This window comes from Paroedura picta, chromosome 1 (assembly GCF_049243985.1).
Source record: "Paroedura picta isolate Pp20150507F chromosome 1, Ppicta_v3.0, whole genome shotgun sequence".
NCBI classification, from domain to species: Eukaryota; Metazoa; Chordata; class Lepidosauria; order Squamata; family Gekkonidae; genus Paroedura; species Paroedura picta.
In genome coordinates this window covers 29,593,716-29,606,865 of record NC_135369.1, presented here as the reverse complement: position 1 = coordinate 29,606,865, position 13,150 = coordinate 29,593,716, and the positions used below count along the sequence as shown (strand labels likewise).

The 13,150-nt window shown below is 50.3% G+C and overlaps 1 protein-coding gene across 5 annotated transcripts in view; it reads left to right on the top strand.

Annotated features, from left to right (window-relative positions):
• Positions 1–13,150, top strand: part of LOC143834791 (uncharacterized) — a 74,933-nt gene that overhangs the window by 49,250 nt on the left and 12,533 nt on the right. For all 5 annotated transcript variants that reach the window (XM_077331592.1, XM_077331600.1, XM_077331568.1 and 2 more), the window contains exon 5: positions 12,277–12,977. In XM_077331592.1, the coding sequence (XP_077187707.1) occupies positions 12,277–12,977 (701 nt within the window). The remainder of the gene's footprint in view (positions 1–12,276; positions 12,978–13,150) is intronic.

Genomic DNA, 13,150 nt, shown 5'->3' with positions numbered 1-13,150 from the left:
CGGATGAAAGCTCTTGTCTTGTCTTCTAGATTCCCCAGAACAGCTGTCCCCAATCCCTGGTCCGAAGACCAGTACTGGTCCGTGGATCAGTTGGTACTGGGCCACGGCTCCTCCTTGTCCTCCTCCCCAGCTGCTGTCTCAGGGGCTGCCCTGCCACTCTGCCGCCAGCTCACCTTTGGTGTTCTCCAGCAGCCGCCATGGCTGGGGCTCCCCCTCGATGTGCCAATGCGCAGCTTCTCCTGGCAGCACCCCCCAGCGGGCAGCGGGAAGTCTGGGGCGCCAGCAGGAAAGCAAGTGGAGCAGGGGCTCAAGCAGCGGCAACGTCCCTCGGCAAAAGACTACCCTCCCCCCGGGCCTCAGTAAAATTGTCAAGCATTGACTGGTCCCCAGTGACGAAAAGGTTGGGGACCACTGCCCCAGAAGATAGGTAACGGCTGCCTGCCAGAGGCTACCTGCCTGTCTGTCATGAAAGTCCCTTTTCTACTTGTACTGATTGCTCCGTCCAGTCAATAGCTCCATTTCTCCCAAGTGTCTCCTGCCAGAGCCTCTTTCCCCCCTGACTGAGATGAGTCCCTTGAAAGGGTGACAACGGGAGGCTGAGTGACTGTGTAGCCCGCAGGTTGTGCGACCGACCGGGTGAGCCTTTTATCCTGCATGCTGCCAAGCGGAGGGTAATCAGGCGAGGCCAGCGGGTCAGGATTTATCATATCAGCGTGTCGCTTGGCAAGCACCTGACCTCTCCTCCTCCTAAGCTTGTGTAATCCCTCTAGAAAGGCACCATAAACATTCATACTGCTTATGGCTTCTGTTTGCAGTCTGCTGTAATTAGGACTTCCTCCAAATGAACTCTGGAGTGAAGGGCAGTGGGGGAGGGGAGGGAAGGAAAGAGCAAAGCCTGATCTTTTGGCCTTGAGTGCAGAGATGGCTCAGGCAGTGTTTGTTTCTGAGCACCAGTTTGGGGAGGGGATTGTTATGTCTTTGCTTTCACTCTCTGGCTTGGCTGGCTTGCGTGAGTTGTGTGTTCTTTCCTTCTTTCTCTAGTCCCTCTTTCAGAGTTTAAATGTGGGCCCAGTTCTTTCCCATGGACATTTTGGTGCCTGAGGTGAAGAATCTAAATAGTGGATTTGATCCTATCTAAGATTACTGTGTGGTCTCCACCCCATAGCAGGCCACTGACTTCCTACCCCCAGTTATCCCTGAGGATCCTCTGTAGTTCCAGGAACAGCATTTCAGGGGGCTGCAGTGGGACTGCTGTGGGAGGGAGGAATGCAAGGAAATTACGCACGGCAGAATCCAAGCTGATGTTTCTACATTGGGCACAACCCATAAAGGGGAGGCCGTGGCTTAGTGGGAGAGCCTCTGCATGGCAGGCAGGAGGTCTTGGGTTCAATCCCCGACATCTCCAGGTGAAAGGACCAAGTAGCAGGCTATGGGAATGGCTTCAGCCAGAGACCTTGGAGAGCTGCTGCCAGTCTGAGTCGACAGTAAGACTGACTTTGACGGATGAATGTTCTGATCTAGTATAAGACAGTGTCGTGTCCTCAAGCTCATTTTCTACACAAGCCTCATTGAACAAAGCCGTGGATGGCTCTTATTCATTTCACTGGGGCTTGTGTAGGAGAACTTTGTTCTGACAGTTTTGCGTGTTCCTGTCTGGTGCTGCACAAATGTCTGGTGATCAAGAGGAATGCGCAGTGTTGCCCCCAAAGAGACTGGATTTTAGTGGGGTCCTGAACCGAGCGCAGCCATCTTGGGGCAACGCAACTCCCCACCTCCCTAGAGCGTGAGAAAGTGGCATGGCTTTTCCCCTAGCCTTCAGCCAGGACTCCAAGGCAGCAATAAAGGGGAAAGCCTGTTTTCCTGTTGGAACAATAGATTCCCATCTGTGGATAGTTTTGTGACTTGCAGGCCGTGCTCTGTGGATATCTATGCTTCCTTTCCAGCTCCAGAGTGGGTGTGCAAAGTGCAACTCTGGAAGGCCACGGGGTGGGGGGGTGGGGATGGGAACGAGCTTTAGACTATGCTCCTGAATCTGTTTCTTGGCCCGTGAGTAAAGTGAAGACGAGGAAAACCAAGCTCTGTGTTTTAATACTTGTGTTAAGTTAGACAACTTTAATAGATCGTGGAAACCAACTCGTCAAGACACTTTATATTGCAGTGTAAAAGCCGAATGGCTGCTTTAGATCTAGGAATAACAAAACGGAGCCTAAGTAAAGTATCTCCTATTTACCTTGCTGGCAAAAGGGTCGGGAGCTAGAGATTGCTAAACCTCAGCCAAAAATCTCAAAACTCAAGGAAATAAACAGACCTGAGCTACTGAGCAGGTTTAGCAGCACTGTTGTCTGCAGCCCATTTCTTTCCCTGCCCGCCCACCTGCGTTGCTTTCTTGCACCCTGTTTGTTTCTCCTTGACCGTTTACACACTGGAGGTTTCATGCTGGGCTGCAGGCTGGAGTTTTAGTCGTGGCAGGTAGCCCCACCTCTTCCTGCATCCATACAGGGGAGCATTTGGCCTGGTGCACCTCATCTGCCCCAGATTTGTGCTCCTGCATGGGAGCTGGGGCAGTGAAGTGCCCAGTGCATAAATGGTCCTTGTGATGCAAAAGACCTGAAACCCTGCAAAAATGCTGGCAGGTAGAATAAACAATACTGGCCCTGACAGACTGAGGGCCTGACTCAGTAGAAGGCAGCTTCGTGTGTTCAAGCATTTGCTCAGACAGTTGCCCAGGCTTTGATTCTGGCCAGTGGACAACCTTCCTGCATGACCTTTTGCTCCTCTGACAAACTGCCCCTGGGATGCTTTAGTGATGTTGGCCGTCAGTTCCCTCGGTCTGCTCCTGTTGCTTCCAGCCCAGCCCTGAGAAGCCCAGCACTGTGACATTTAGTTACTTATGGTAAAACAAAGTTATAAAATGTATGTGTATGTGTGTGTGTGTGTGTGTATGTGTATATGTATGTATGTGTATATGTATATGTACAAACCCATTCTTTTAATGAAAATGCCCTGTTGAACAGTTCTGTATTACATATTCTGTGATGTGACTGAGAAGAAGAAGAGTTGGTTCTTATATGCCGCTTTTCTCTACCTGAAGGAGTCTCAAAGTGGCTTATAGTCACCTTCCCTTTCCTCTCCCCACAACAGACACCCTGTGAGGTGGGTGAGGCTGAGAGAGTCCTGATATTCCTGCTTGGTCAGAACAGTTTTATCAGTGCTGTGGTGAGCCCAAGGTCACCCAGCTGGCTGCATGTGGGGGAGTGCAGAATTGAACCCGGCTTGCCAGATTAGAATTCCGCATTCCTAACCACTACACCAAACTGGCTCTCAATTGAGCTGGTGGATGGCTCTTATGATCAGATTTGGGAGATTTTACACCAAAGGGCTGGTGTGGCTTCCTTTCTAGTTGTCCCCCCTTTGGTGCCTTTGTATCCTGAGCTCCCTGAGACCCCTAATGACACTGTGTCCTGGCAGTGCCATTTGCACCTCCTTTCCCCCCACATGCTGCTGCTGTTTTCATCCTTCATCTGATGTCCCCATAAGCAGACTCTTCAGACAGGCTGAAGAAACTCTCCTATGGCCGGATCAGCTCTGGCACTACAACACATTTGATTGAAAACATTTCTGATCCACTTTCCTTCCCAAATAGAGTCTTATAGCATTCTGTACCCACTGAGGCTTTTGGTCAGTCTTCAAGGGCAGCCACATGTAGAGTGCACTGCAGTAGCCTAATCTAGATATTACCAGGGAATCTACACAGGAAGCTGCTTGACACTCAGCCATTGTAATAACCAAACAGTCTATCAGAGTTTCTGTTGTCTACTCTGACTATCTGCAGGTCTCAAGTCAGAGTCTACCACATCACCTCCTACCTGATCCTTTTAACTGGAAATGTTGGGAACTAAACCTGGGACCTCATTAAAAAACTGACAGTGTTCTGCCAAGAGTCAAGACTACAACAACAACATTGGTACTCAGAATTAGATGCCAGAAGCAGGCACTCCATTTTGACAATGGGACTGATTCCATGTCAAACTGTGTCCCTACATTATCTAGGAAGTGTGACGTAGCTGCTTGGGATGCTGTGGTGAAGATGGCTCCTGTGTAGACCTGAGGCTGACTAGCATTTACTCTTTATATTAATTTATACCCTGCTTTTCCCCAGCAGGGACCCAAAGCAGCTTACAATGTCACTCTCCTCTCCCCCATTTTTGTCCTCACAGCAACAACCCCGTAAGGTTGGGGAGGCTGGGAGAATGACTGCCATAAGAATACCCAGCAAGTTTCCATGGTAGAGTGGGCACCAAGCTCTGGATCTCCCAGGTCCCAGTTCAACACTATGCAATGCCCGTTATACCCTCTGAAATCTTCCCTTCACCCTGCTAATTTCAGTGGCCGTTCCTTTCTGATTCCGCTGACGCAGCGCGGATGGCACCAAGCCAAACACGGTGCTCCCCACTGGGGTAATGGCCTTTTGGACATGGATGCTAGGGACAGAAAGGGTCCCCCACTCTCCCAGGGTCTCCCTAATCTAAGTCCTGAAATACCACTGTCCGCCACTTCCGTAAGGCGATTGGTGTCTCTTTAACATGGATTATCTTCTAGATGGAGAAGCCGGTTTAAAGGTGACATCTGTCGGATTCCGGCTATGCTGGTTTTGTGGCAGAGGCTACAGGCTTGATGAGTTGGGGGTGGGGAAGGAGGCCCTCGAATGGAGAAGGGGATTTCTTTTCATATTTCCTCCTCCCCTCCCCCTCCCCGGATGAATTTTCAGACTTGGACGGTCTTTATCCCTCTGTTTACAGAGAAATTCTAGGGTGGGGGTGGAAAAACCACAACTCCTCTGCTGCACAAAGCCACAGGAGGCCTTGGAGTCCTCGGAGGACACCCCTGAGGCCCTGTCAGGAAGAAGCCAGTTCCAGCTCGAGGCATGTCTTGTATGGCGTTATTACTTGATGCGCTGCAACTTCTAGTGTTGCCAGCTCCAGGCTGGGAGAGTCCTGGAGATTTGTGGGGTGGAGCTTGGGGACGGCAGAGTTTAAGTGAGGGAAGGGACCTCAAGAGGGTATAATGCTCCAGTCTCCAAAACTGCCAGCGTGGTGTAGTGGTTAAGACTTCTAATCTACTGATCTGGGTTTGATTCCCCACTCTTCCACAGGCCGCCAGCTGGGTGACCTTGGGCTAGTCACAGCTCTGTTAGAGCTGTTCTCACAGAGCAGTCCTGTCAGAGCTCTCTCAGCCCCACCTTCCTCCCAGGGAAAAATTATCAGGAGAGGAAGGGAAGACGATTGCAAGCCGCTTTGAGGCTCCTTTGGGCAATGGAAAACGGGGTATAAAAACCAACTCTTAATTTTGTCCAGGGAAACCGATCCCTGTATTCAAGAATGCACCCGAGAAAACCAGGCATCTATTTCATAGCAGTTAGCGTTCCAACCCAAGTGCAGCAATATCATTAGAATGTTTTGATAATTGATTTGCTCTCTTATTATACCCCTTTCTGTCCCAGTGTCCCATAGTGTGTTCATCGCATTCCCACCCCCAAAGGAATTTCGGTCTCCTGAGAGCTTTGCAGTCTAATTTGTAAATAGTTATTCATAATAATAATAAAGTGCCATCAGGTTGTGACCAGTTTATGGCAATCCGTCATGAGTTTTTTGAGGAAAGAGGTGAGAAGAGGTGGCTTGCCATTGCCTTCCTCTGCAGAGCAACCCTGGTTCTCCTTGGTGGTCCCCCATCCAAATGCCAGCCATGGCCTGCTCACTTTCCACGCTTGAGGCTAATCTGGGTTATTCAGGCAACTCAATATAACATACCCCAGAGCTACATCCCAAATGTGCCTTGGCGTCTCTCAAGCTGTGCCCAGGATCTACTTGGGTCTTCCTTCCCAGCTCTTGGAACAGCCTTCTTCTTTTCTTTCTGGATCCTGATTGTCCTATTGGCATTGGCCAGGGATCCAGCCGGGCCTCTGTTCCCTCTTACCCTGCCTTGCCTTTGCTTCATAGATCTTCCACAGTAACCCTGGGACAAGAGGCTCTGAAGACCTGGTTCTGCTTGTGACGGTCATTGCTTCAAAAAAAAAAAAAAGAGTGCTTTGCCTGCTGCTTTCTGTTGTGGAGTTTGCCGTAGCAGCAGGCACTCTTAGAGGAAGAGTTAACTGTTCTTCAGCACTGGCCACATTTCTTCCTTTGCAGCTGATATTTCCCTTGGGGCACTGGATTATTCCGGCAGTAACTTAACACCAAACCGCTGTCGGCCAAGAGCAAGCCCTGCTGCAACAGCAGGGTCATGGCCAGCTGCGTTTCCAGCACTAAACTGGCAGCGTAAACACACACTTAGCACCCTGGTTTATTCCCCCAGCTCCTTACTTCCCCCAGCTGGGGGCTGGTTTATTCCCCCAGCCCCCAGCCACAGCAGGGAACAGAAGAGGAAATGGGAGACTTTTGTGACCGGCAAAGCTGGGGCTGTGGTGTTTGCTTGGGGCAGGAAGAGGGGGTGTGTGCACAGACATGGGTTGTGTGCAGATCTGGGCACTGAAACAGCAGAGTTCTGCCGAGTCGGATGAGTCACTGTGGTTTCCTTGTGAACGGCCCGAGCAGCTGAGAAGGTGCCAGGGCAGTTTGAGAGTTACAACAGCAGCCAGTTCACAGCAAACTGCTCTGGCGAGGGCAGAGCACATTGTGTTGACATGACTTCTCCACTCTGGCTGCACGGCCGGATCGAAAACTCTGAGCCATTCTATTTCAGGGCTGGAGAAAAACAGCCCTTTCCGTCTGCAAGAGCCATGGTCCTTTAGTGGGGGAGAGGCAGACTTCAGGGGTTAGGAAGGAATTTTCCTTCAGGCCAGGTTGCTCCATGGATCCTGGAGGGTTTTTGTCTTCCTCTAACTGTAGAGCAGGGGTCACTGTGGGAGGGGTGGGGAGGCAGCTGTAAATTCCCTGCATTGTGCAGGGAGTTGGATTAGATGTTCTTTCTAGCACTCCACAATTTTACTCCAGGGGCACCTTAAGATGAACAAAGTTTTATTCTAGATATAAGCTTTCATGTGCATGCATGCTTCTTGAGATACAATGAAGCAAAATTTCCGCAACCATACATATAGGCATCCTTATCCATGGTTCCTCTATATATTTGTGAAACAGCCTGGGGGGTGGAGCGTGTCCGGCTGTCCAAGTTAGAATAGGATCCTGATTGGCCCTGCCCCTGCAGCTCCCGCTGATGATGATGATGATGATCTGGAGGGCCGCAGTTTGACTACCCCTGCCCAAGAGTCTGGTTCAATAGAAGGCAGCTTCATAGACTCATAGAATCATAGAGTTGGAAGGGACCTCCTGGGTCATCTAGTCCAACCCCCTGCACTATGCAGGACACTCACAACCCTATCGCTCATCCACTGTAACCTGCCACCCCCTTGAACCTTCACAGAATCAGCCTCTCTGTCAGATGGCTATCCAGCCCCTGTTTAAAAATCTCCAAAGATGGAGAGCCCACAACCTCCCGAGGAAGCCTGTTCCACTGAGAAACCGCCCCGTCATGTCTTATATCCCCTCAAAACTGGAAATGCACTCTTGAAAAATTCAGATCCCACAAAGGGCATCATTGCTGGTATTCCTGATTCAGGCTCTTTGATACTGTTTCAGAATTCCAAACCTGGGGGTTTTTTTGGAAGAGATTCTGAAATGTTTGGGTCCATTATTCCCTATGGGGGATTATTTACAGGGGGCTGGAGGAGCTGTTTTTCTAGCAGTGACACCAGTTTTTCACAAGAACCCGCTCCTGCCTGTCCCCTAAAGGCATCAAGTTTCAAGCTAATTGGATCAAGGTGTCCAGCTCTACAGGCCCCCAAACAAGGTGCCCCCCCCCCCGACATCCTGTCCGTCTCTCCATTGTTTCCTATTAGAAAGGGCCATGCATTCTGCAGGACAACAGTCAAACACACAGGACCAACCATTGGCCCAAGGTCTCCAAAGGCAAGGAGAACCAGCAAGCCCAACACAACTAATGCCAAACCAGAGAATTCAGGCCAAACTAACTTAACCAATAGTGTTGCAAGCCTGACAGAAGGAAGCCAACCCAACCTATCAAGCGGCCAGCCAGACCTGATGAAACACTGACACAAACACATTGAAAATTGAAGAAAAACAGATCTGGTGGGGAAACTTCAAAGGGCTGTCTTCAAATATTCCTGGATGTTCCCAGTTATTTATGGAATTTTTTGGGACCCAGGCTTTGGTATTTTGAGAAATCCTGAATATTTTCCGGATACCCAAATATATTTGGCAAATGTCATTGCGTTCCTCCCTCCCCGGATATCTATTAGCGCTGGAAATATCCGAGCTCACATCCCTCCTCAAAGTGGTGACAGGTCAATGCTTACTTTCATCTGGATGCAACGCAGTCAAAGCCAGCTCAAAGTTTAGCCATTTTGAAACACCACATATTGCTGTTGCCTGTACACATCACTGCAACAGATTTCCCCCCCCCCGACACACACACACACACAAACTGCATTAGTAGAGAGCCAGTGTGGTTGTAAAAGTTAGACTGTTGGACTAGGACACTAGTTCAAATCCACACTCTGCCATGGAAACTTTTCACATGAACTTGGACCAGTTAAACACACTCAGTTAACCTACCTCGCAGGATTATTGTGAGGGCAAAATGGAGCAGTCAAGAACAGTGGAAGCCACTTTGGGTAGAAAGGTGAAGTATCCATGATGTTAATGAATGACTGAAATACACATGCTTGCAGGGGCCTTAACTTCAAAGGCTAATTTTTTATTGAGCTCTCTGGGTTGTCAGCGCCCCAGTTAGAAACCAGTCAGGGCTGTGAAAAAGTGACGGGTGAAGAGCGAGTGACACACAAGATGATCTAGTGAGTGGGAAGTTGGATCTCAGTCTCCCAGAGCCTAATATGGTGCTTTAACTGCTGCACCGCAAGAAATGCCACTGCCTCTCAAGAAATGAAATCTAGCCAGAAAGAACAGACCCCAAATGTCCCTGAGTAGATGCACTGTCCATTTCCTTCACTGCTGAGCTAACTGCGGGGAGTCTTCCCAGTTTCAAGGAGAAGACGATGGATTTTCAGGGGTATTCGTTTCCCAGCCTGGACGGGTCTGGCTCTGTGTAAGGCAGCTTCATATGTTCCACAGCTGCTGGGCTACATGGCTTTACGTACAAAGCTCTCCATTGATTTATGCCGCATCCCAAGGGGCAGAGCCTCTCTGCGTTCCTGAAGCTCCCCCACATCCCACACTCCAGCTGCACCAGCAACAGGCAGAAATGAGGACAGGCCCAGTCTGACGGACAGGCCCAGTCTTGCCTGCTGACAGCCTCTTGGAGACCCCCGCCTGCCTCCGGAGCACTTGCCACTGCGGGGGAGGCAGAGAAGATGCTTGTCTATAGAGGTAAAGCTAGTTGTTGATGGATAGTATCGCTGTTCCGTTTCTGCAGGCACCTCCTTCCCCAAGTGAAAAAGGGGGAGGAGTCATACATTCATAAAGTTGGAAGGGATCTCCAAGTTCATCTAGTCCAACCCCTTACACAATGCAGGAACTCACAACCTCCTGCCCACCCACAGTGACCCCAATTTCATGCTCAAGTGATCTCCCCCACCAAAAATCTCCGAATCCAGCCTGGCCTGCAGGAAATTCACCTGTCGTCCCATGAAACATTTATTAGCTGGGTGGGTTGTAAACAGGGAGGTCAGCAAACTATAACGTTTCTTGGCTTCTTGAGGTCCTGCAGGGCCCTGGTCTCATGTGGCAGAGTGTTCCATTAGGCCAAGGCCAGGGCTGAGAAGGCCTTGGCCCTGGATGAGGCCAGTTTAACTTCCTGGGGGCCTAGGATCCTTAGCAGATTTTGTTCGCTAGAACAGCGGTCCGCAAGCTTCTGCTTGCCGCGGACCGCTGTGGCGAAGTGGTGGGAGAGGGTGGCCCGGGGGCCCGCGCATGCGCGGCAGCCCCAGCGCAAATGCGCATGCGTGGATTGCCGCACACACGCGTTTGCGCCCGGCAGTCCGCGTATGCGCGTTTGTGCCGCCGCCATGCCGGCGGCCACGGTTTCCCCTTCTGGCCCCTCTGGGCCGCAAGCAAATCGGCCGCTAAAGCGGCCGATTAGCTTGCGGCTCGGCAAGCTTCTCTTCCCTCCCGAAGCGAGAAGCTTGCTGGGCCGCGAGCTAATCAGCCGCTTTGGCGGCCGATTTGCTCGCGGCCTGGCGAGCTTCTTGCTTCGGGGGGGAGGGAAGAAAGAGCCGTGGCCCGGTGCCGAGGCCTTCGCGGCCCAGTGCCGGGCCGCGGCCCGCTGGTTGGCGACCACTGCGCTAGAACATAATATTCTTTGGGGGATGTAATGGAAGAGGCAGTCCTGTAGATATGAAGGTTACAGACTAATTCCCGGCCAAGGTCACCTAGTAATTTTCATGGTAATTAGGAAGTTGAACATGGGCCTTCTCTACCCTAGTTTATGCTTAGTTAGGTAATATTTTAAGTAAAGTAAATAGTACATAGACATCACGCTAAATCAGGGTTTGTTGAAGCAGAGGTTAACGCAACACACTCTGATCACTAGACCACAGTGGTCTTCACACTTTCTAGATCCCAGGCCTACCTGTAACTCCAGACAGAGTGTAGGATCCAGGCAAGAATGTGGCAGGAAGCTACCATGGGATGTGTGATGGGAAGAAGCGAGGCTGGATGGTCCTGCTTACTGGATGATGAGTTCCTATAGAGCAGGGGTAGTCAAACTGCGGCCCTCCAAATGTCCATGGACTACAATTCCCAGGAGCCCCTGCCAGCGAATGCTGGCAGGGGCTCCTGGGAATTGTAGTCCATGGACATCTGGAGGGCGCAGTTTGACTACCCCTGCTATAGAGTTAACTTTTAAAATTATTGTTGCTGTTTGGAAGGCCGCTGGATCCCGTGTTGCTGCCTGGAGGGGTTCAAGGCGTGTCCCAGGTCTAGAAAACCTGAAGGCTGCTGTGCTAGACCACAGTGGTACTCTTATTTGATCCCGAGGAGCAAGAACCTGCTTGTCAGGTATCTTTTTGGCAGACCAGACAACTGACAGCTCTTCTGCAAACAGAACTGGAACTGGATTAGCTGAAATTCTTAACAAAAGAAACAACTTCATGGTGTGAATTGGAACCTGACCAAATGCACCTGGATGCTGCGGAGTTGGGAGCTACATAAATGCCCCAAACTCAGCCCCATATAAGTAAATCTCACCCGTGCCACATGCAGCATGAATTACCAGGCAAGGGAACAAACAGGGTGTGGGAACCTTGTCTAATCTGGGAGGGGCAGGCTGCCTGTCACTTTGTGGAATCAGCTTACAATAGTTGCAGAAAACGAGAATGGTAACCAAGGGGATCAAAAGCAGCTTTCCTTCTTGGGATGGTTGGAGATGTCTATTTTTGCAGATACCACCGTCCCTCCCTTTCCCACAACTATGTCTCCTCCTTCTGTTTCTTCTTCCTCCTTCTGGCCACTCCAATGATTACTGTAGCCTTCAGACTGCTGCTGCAATGCTGAGATGTTCTTTTTCTCAGGACACCCCTCCCCATGTGCACTTCCTCCCCCCTTTAATGCCAGCCTTAGGGAGTTGCAAAACGCACACACCACTCTGAACTGCAATTCATGACTGGAAGGCAGCACGGGACCTTAGACCTTGGGAGGGTCAGGGAAAGGGCACCCACCCACCCAGGAACCTGCTGCCTGCTTTTCCCTTTGTGCTGAGACTGGTCCTGTCCACCACCCCCCACCCCAAACCAGCCTTGTTCTATTTTTCTAATTGCATTTGCTCTCTCCTAAAATCCATGCCATGTTCTCACTTAGCCTCGTACTTCAAATCTGGAATAGCATGGGCAGCATCAGAATTCCTAAATTTCCTTTTTCAAAAAGGACTCTGGCCTGAGCTTGCAGCAGAGGGAAGTAGTGGGATTTGGAGGTGGGAGAGGGGATGGTACCTCTAAAAGTGGCAGGAAGTGGATAGTATGTTGGAATGCTGCCCAGTGTAAAAGCAACTCTACAATTTAAAACATAGTTCGGAACTGACTCTTGACCATAGCTGTATGAGCAGAGTTGGCACGCGTGTCTTGCTTTGGAAGGCTTCAGGAGTGTACTGCTGGTCATAATTTTATCCTGGGAAATATTTTTTCAAGGCCTGCATTATATTTATCAGGTACCTTTAGTGTTTAGAAAATTGCAGTCATATTTCCCAAGTTTGTTTTTCCCCACCAAGAGAGCTCAAACTAACACACAATTAAAACTCAGTCTTTCTCAACAGGTAGTTCTGAGTGCCAAACAAATGGTTGTGCTGCAGACCCTCTTCCTGACACGACAAATCCAAACCACCAGAAGAGAGGGAAGCCTGAAACAACAGATTTAGAACATCTAATAAGCGTTGGTCCACCCGCATTATGTCCAGATGCAACCATCCCAGGCTCCTTGCAGCTGAGAAAGCTCCCTATGACACCAAGGGAGGAGGACATATCTAGAACAGAGCCTCTGAATCCATGCATGGATGCCCGAGTTTATGAAAGCATCAAGGATGAAGAAAGGAAATTGTTTTCCAGGGACTCCTCAAAAGGGCAGGAAAGTTCTGACTTGCTCTCCAAGAGCCCCAGATGTGCTACTTTGGGGTCCGCGGAATCTGGTGGGAAGGAGAGCAGGACTGCCAAGGTCATGGAGGTGCATCCACAGTCTGGTGATGCATCAGTACAATGGACAGTGACCCTCGAGGACCATGAGTCACATCTACAACTGCAGGAATCTGCATGTGAACAAGAAGCTCCCACTGAGTCCGCCTCTGAGGTGGAGAAGAGGCTGCGGGCCATGTATGCTCGGGTGTGCAAAAAACCCAAGACAGAACAGCCATCTGAGCCTGCAAACCGTGACAGGCCTGCAGAAGAGGGAGAGGAGGAGCCACCACCCATCCCAGAAAAACATTTTGATGACATCTATGAAAGCGTGGATCCAGAGATGCAGGTAAGAGGATTAGCTGGCGTGTGCCATCCTGGACCCCCAAGGGAGCTGGTCCGCACATGCACGTTCCCGACAGGGGAGAAGGTGCATCGTCAAGCAATCTCTTCTTTATGTAAATAACCCTCAGACAGGAAGCTTCCTCTCTCTTTACAGTTAGGTCAACATGCAATGATTTT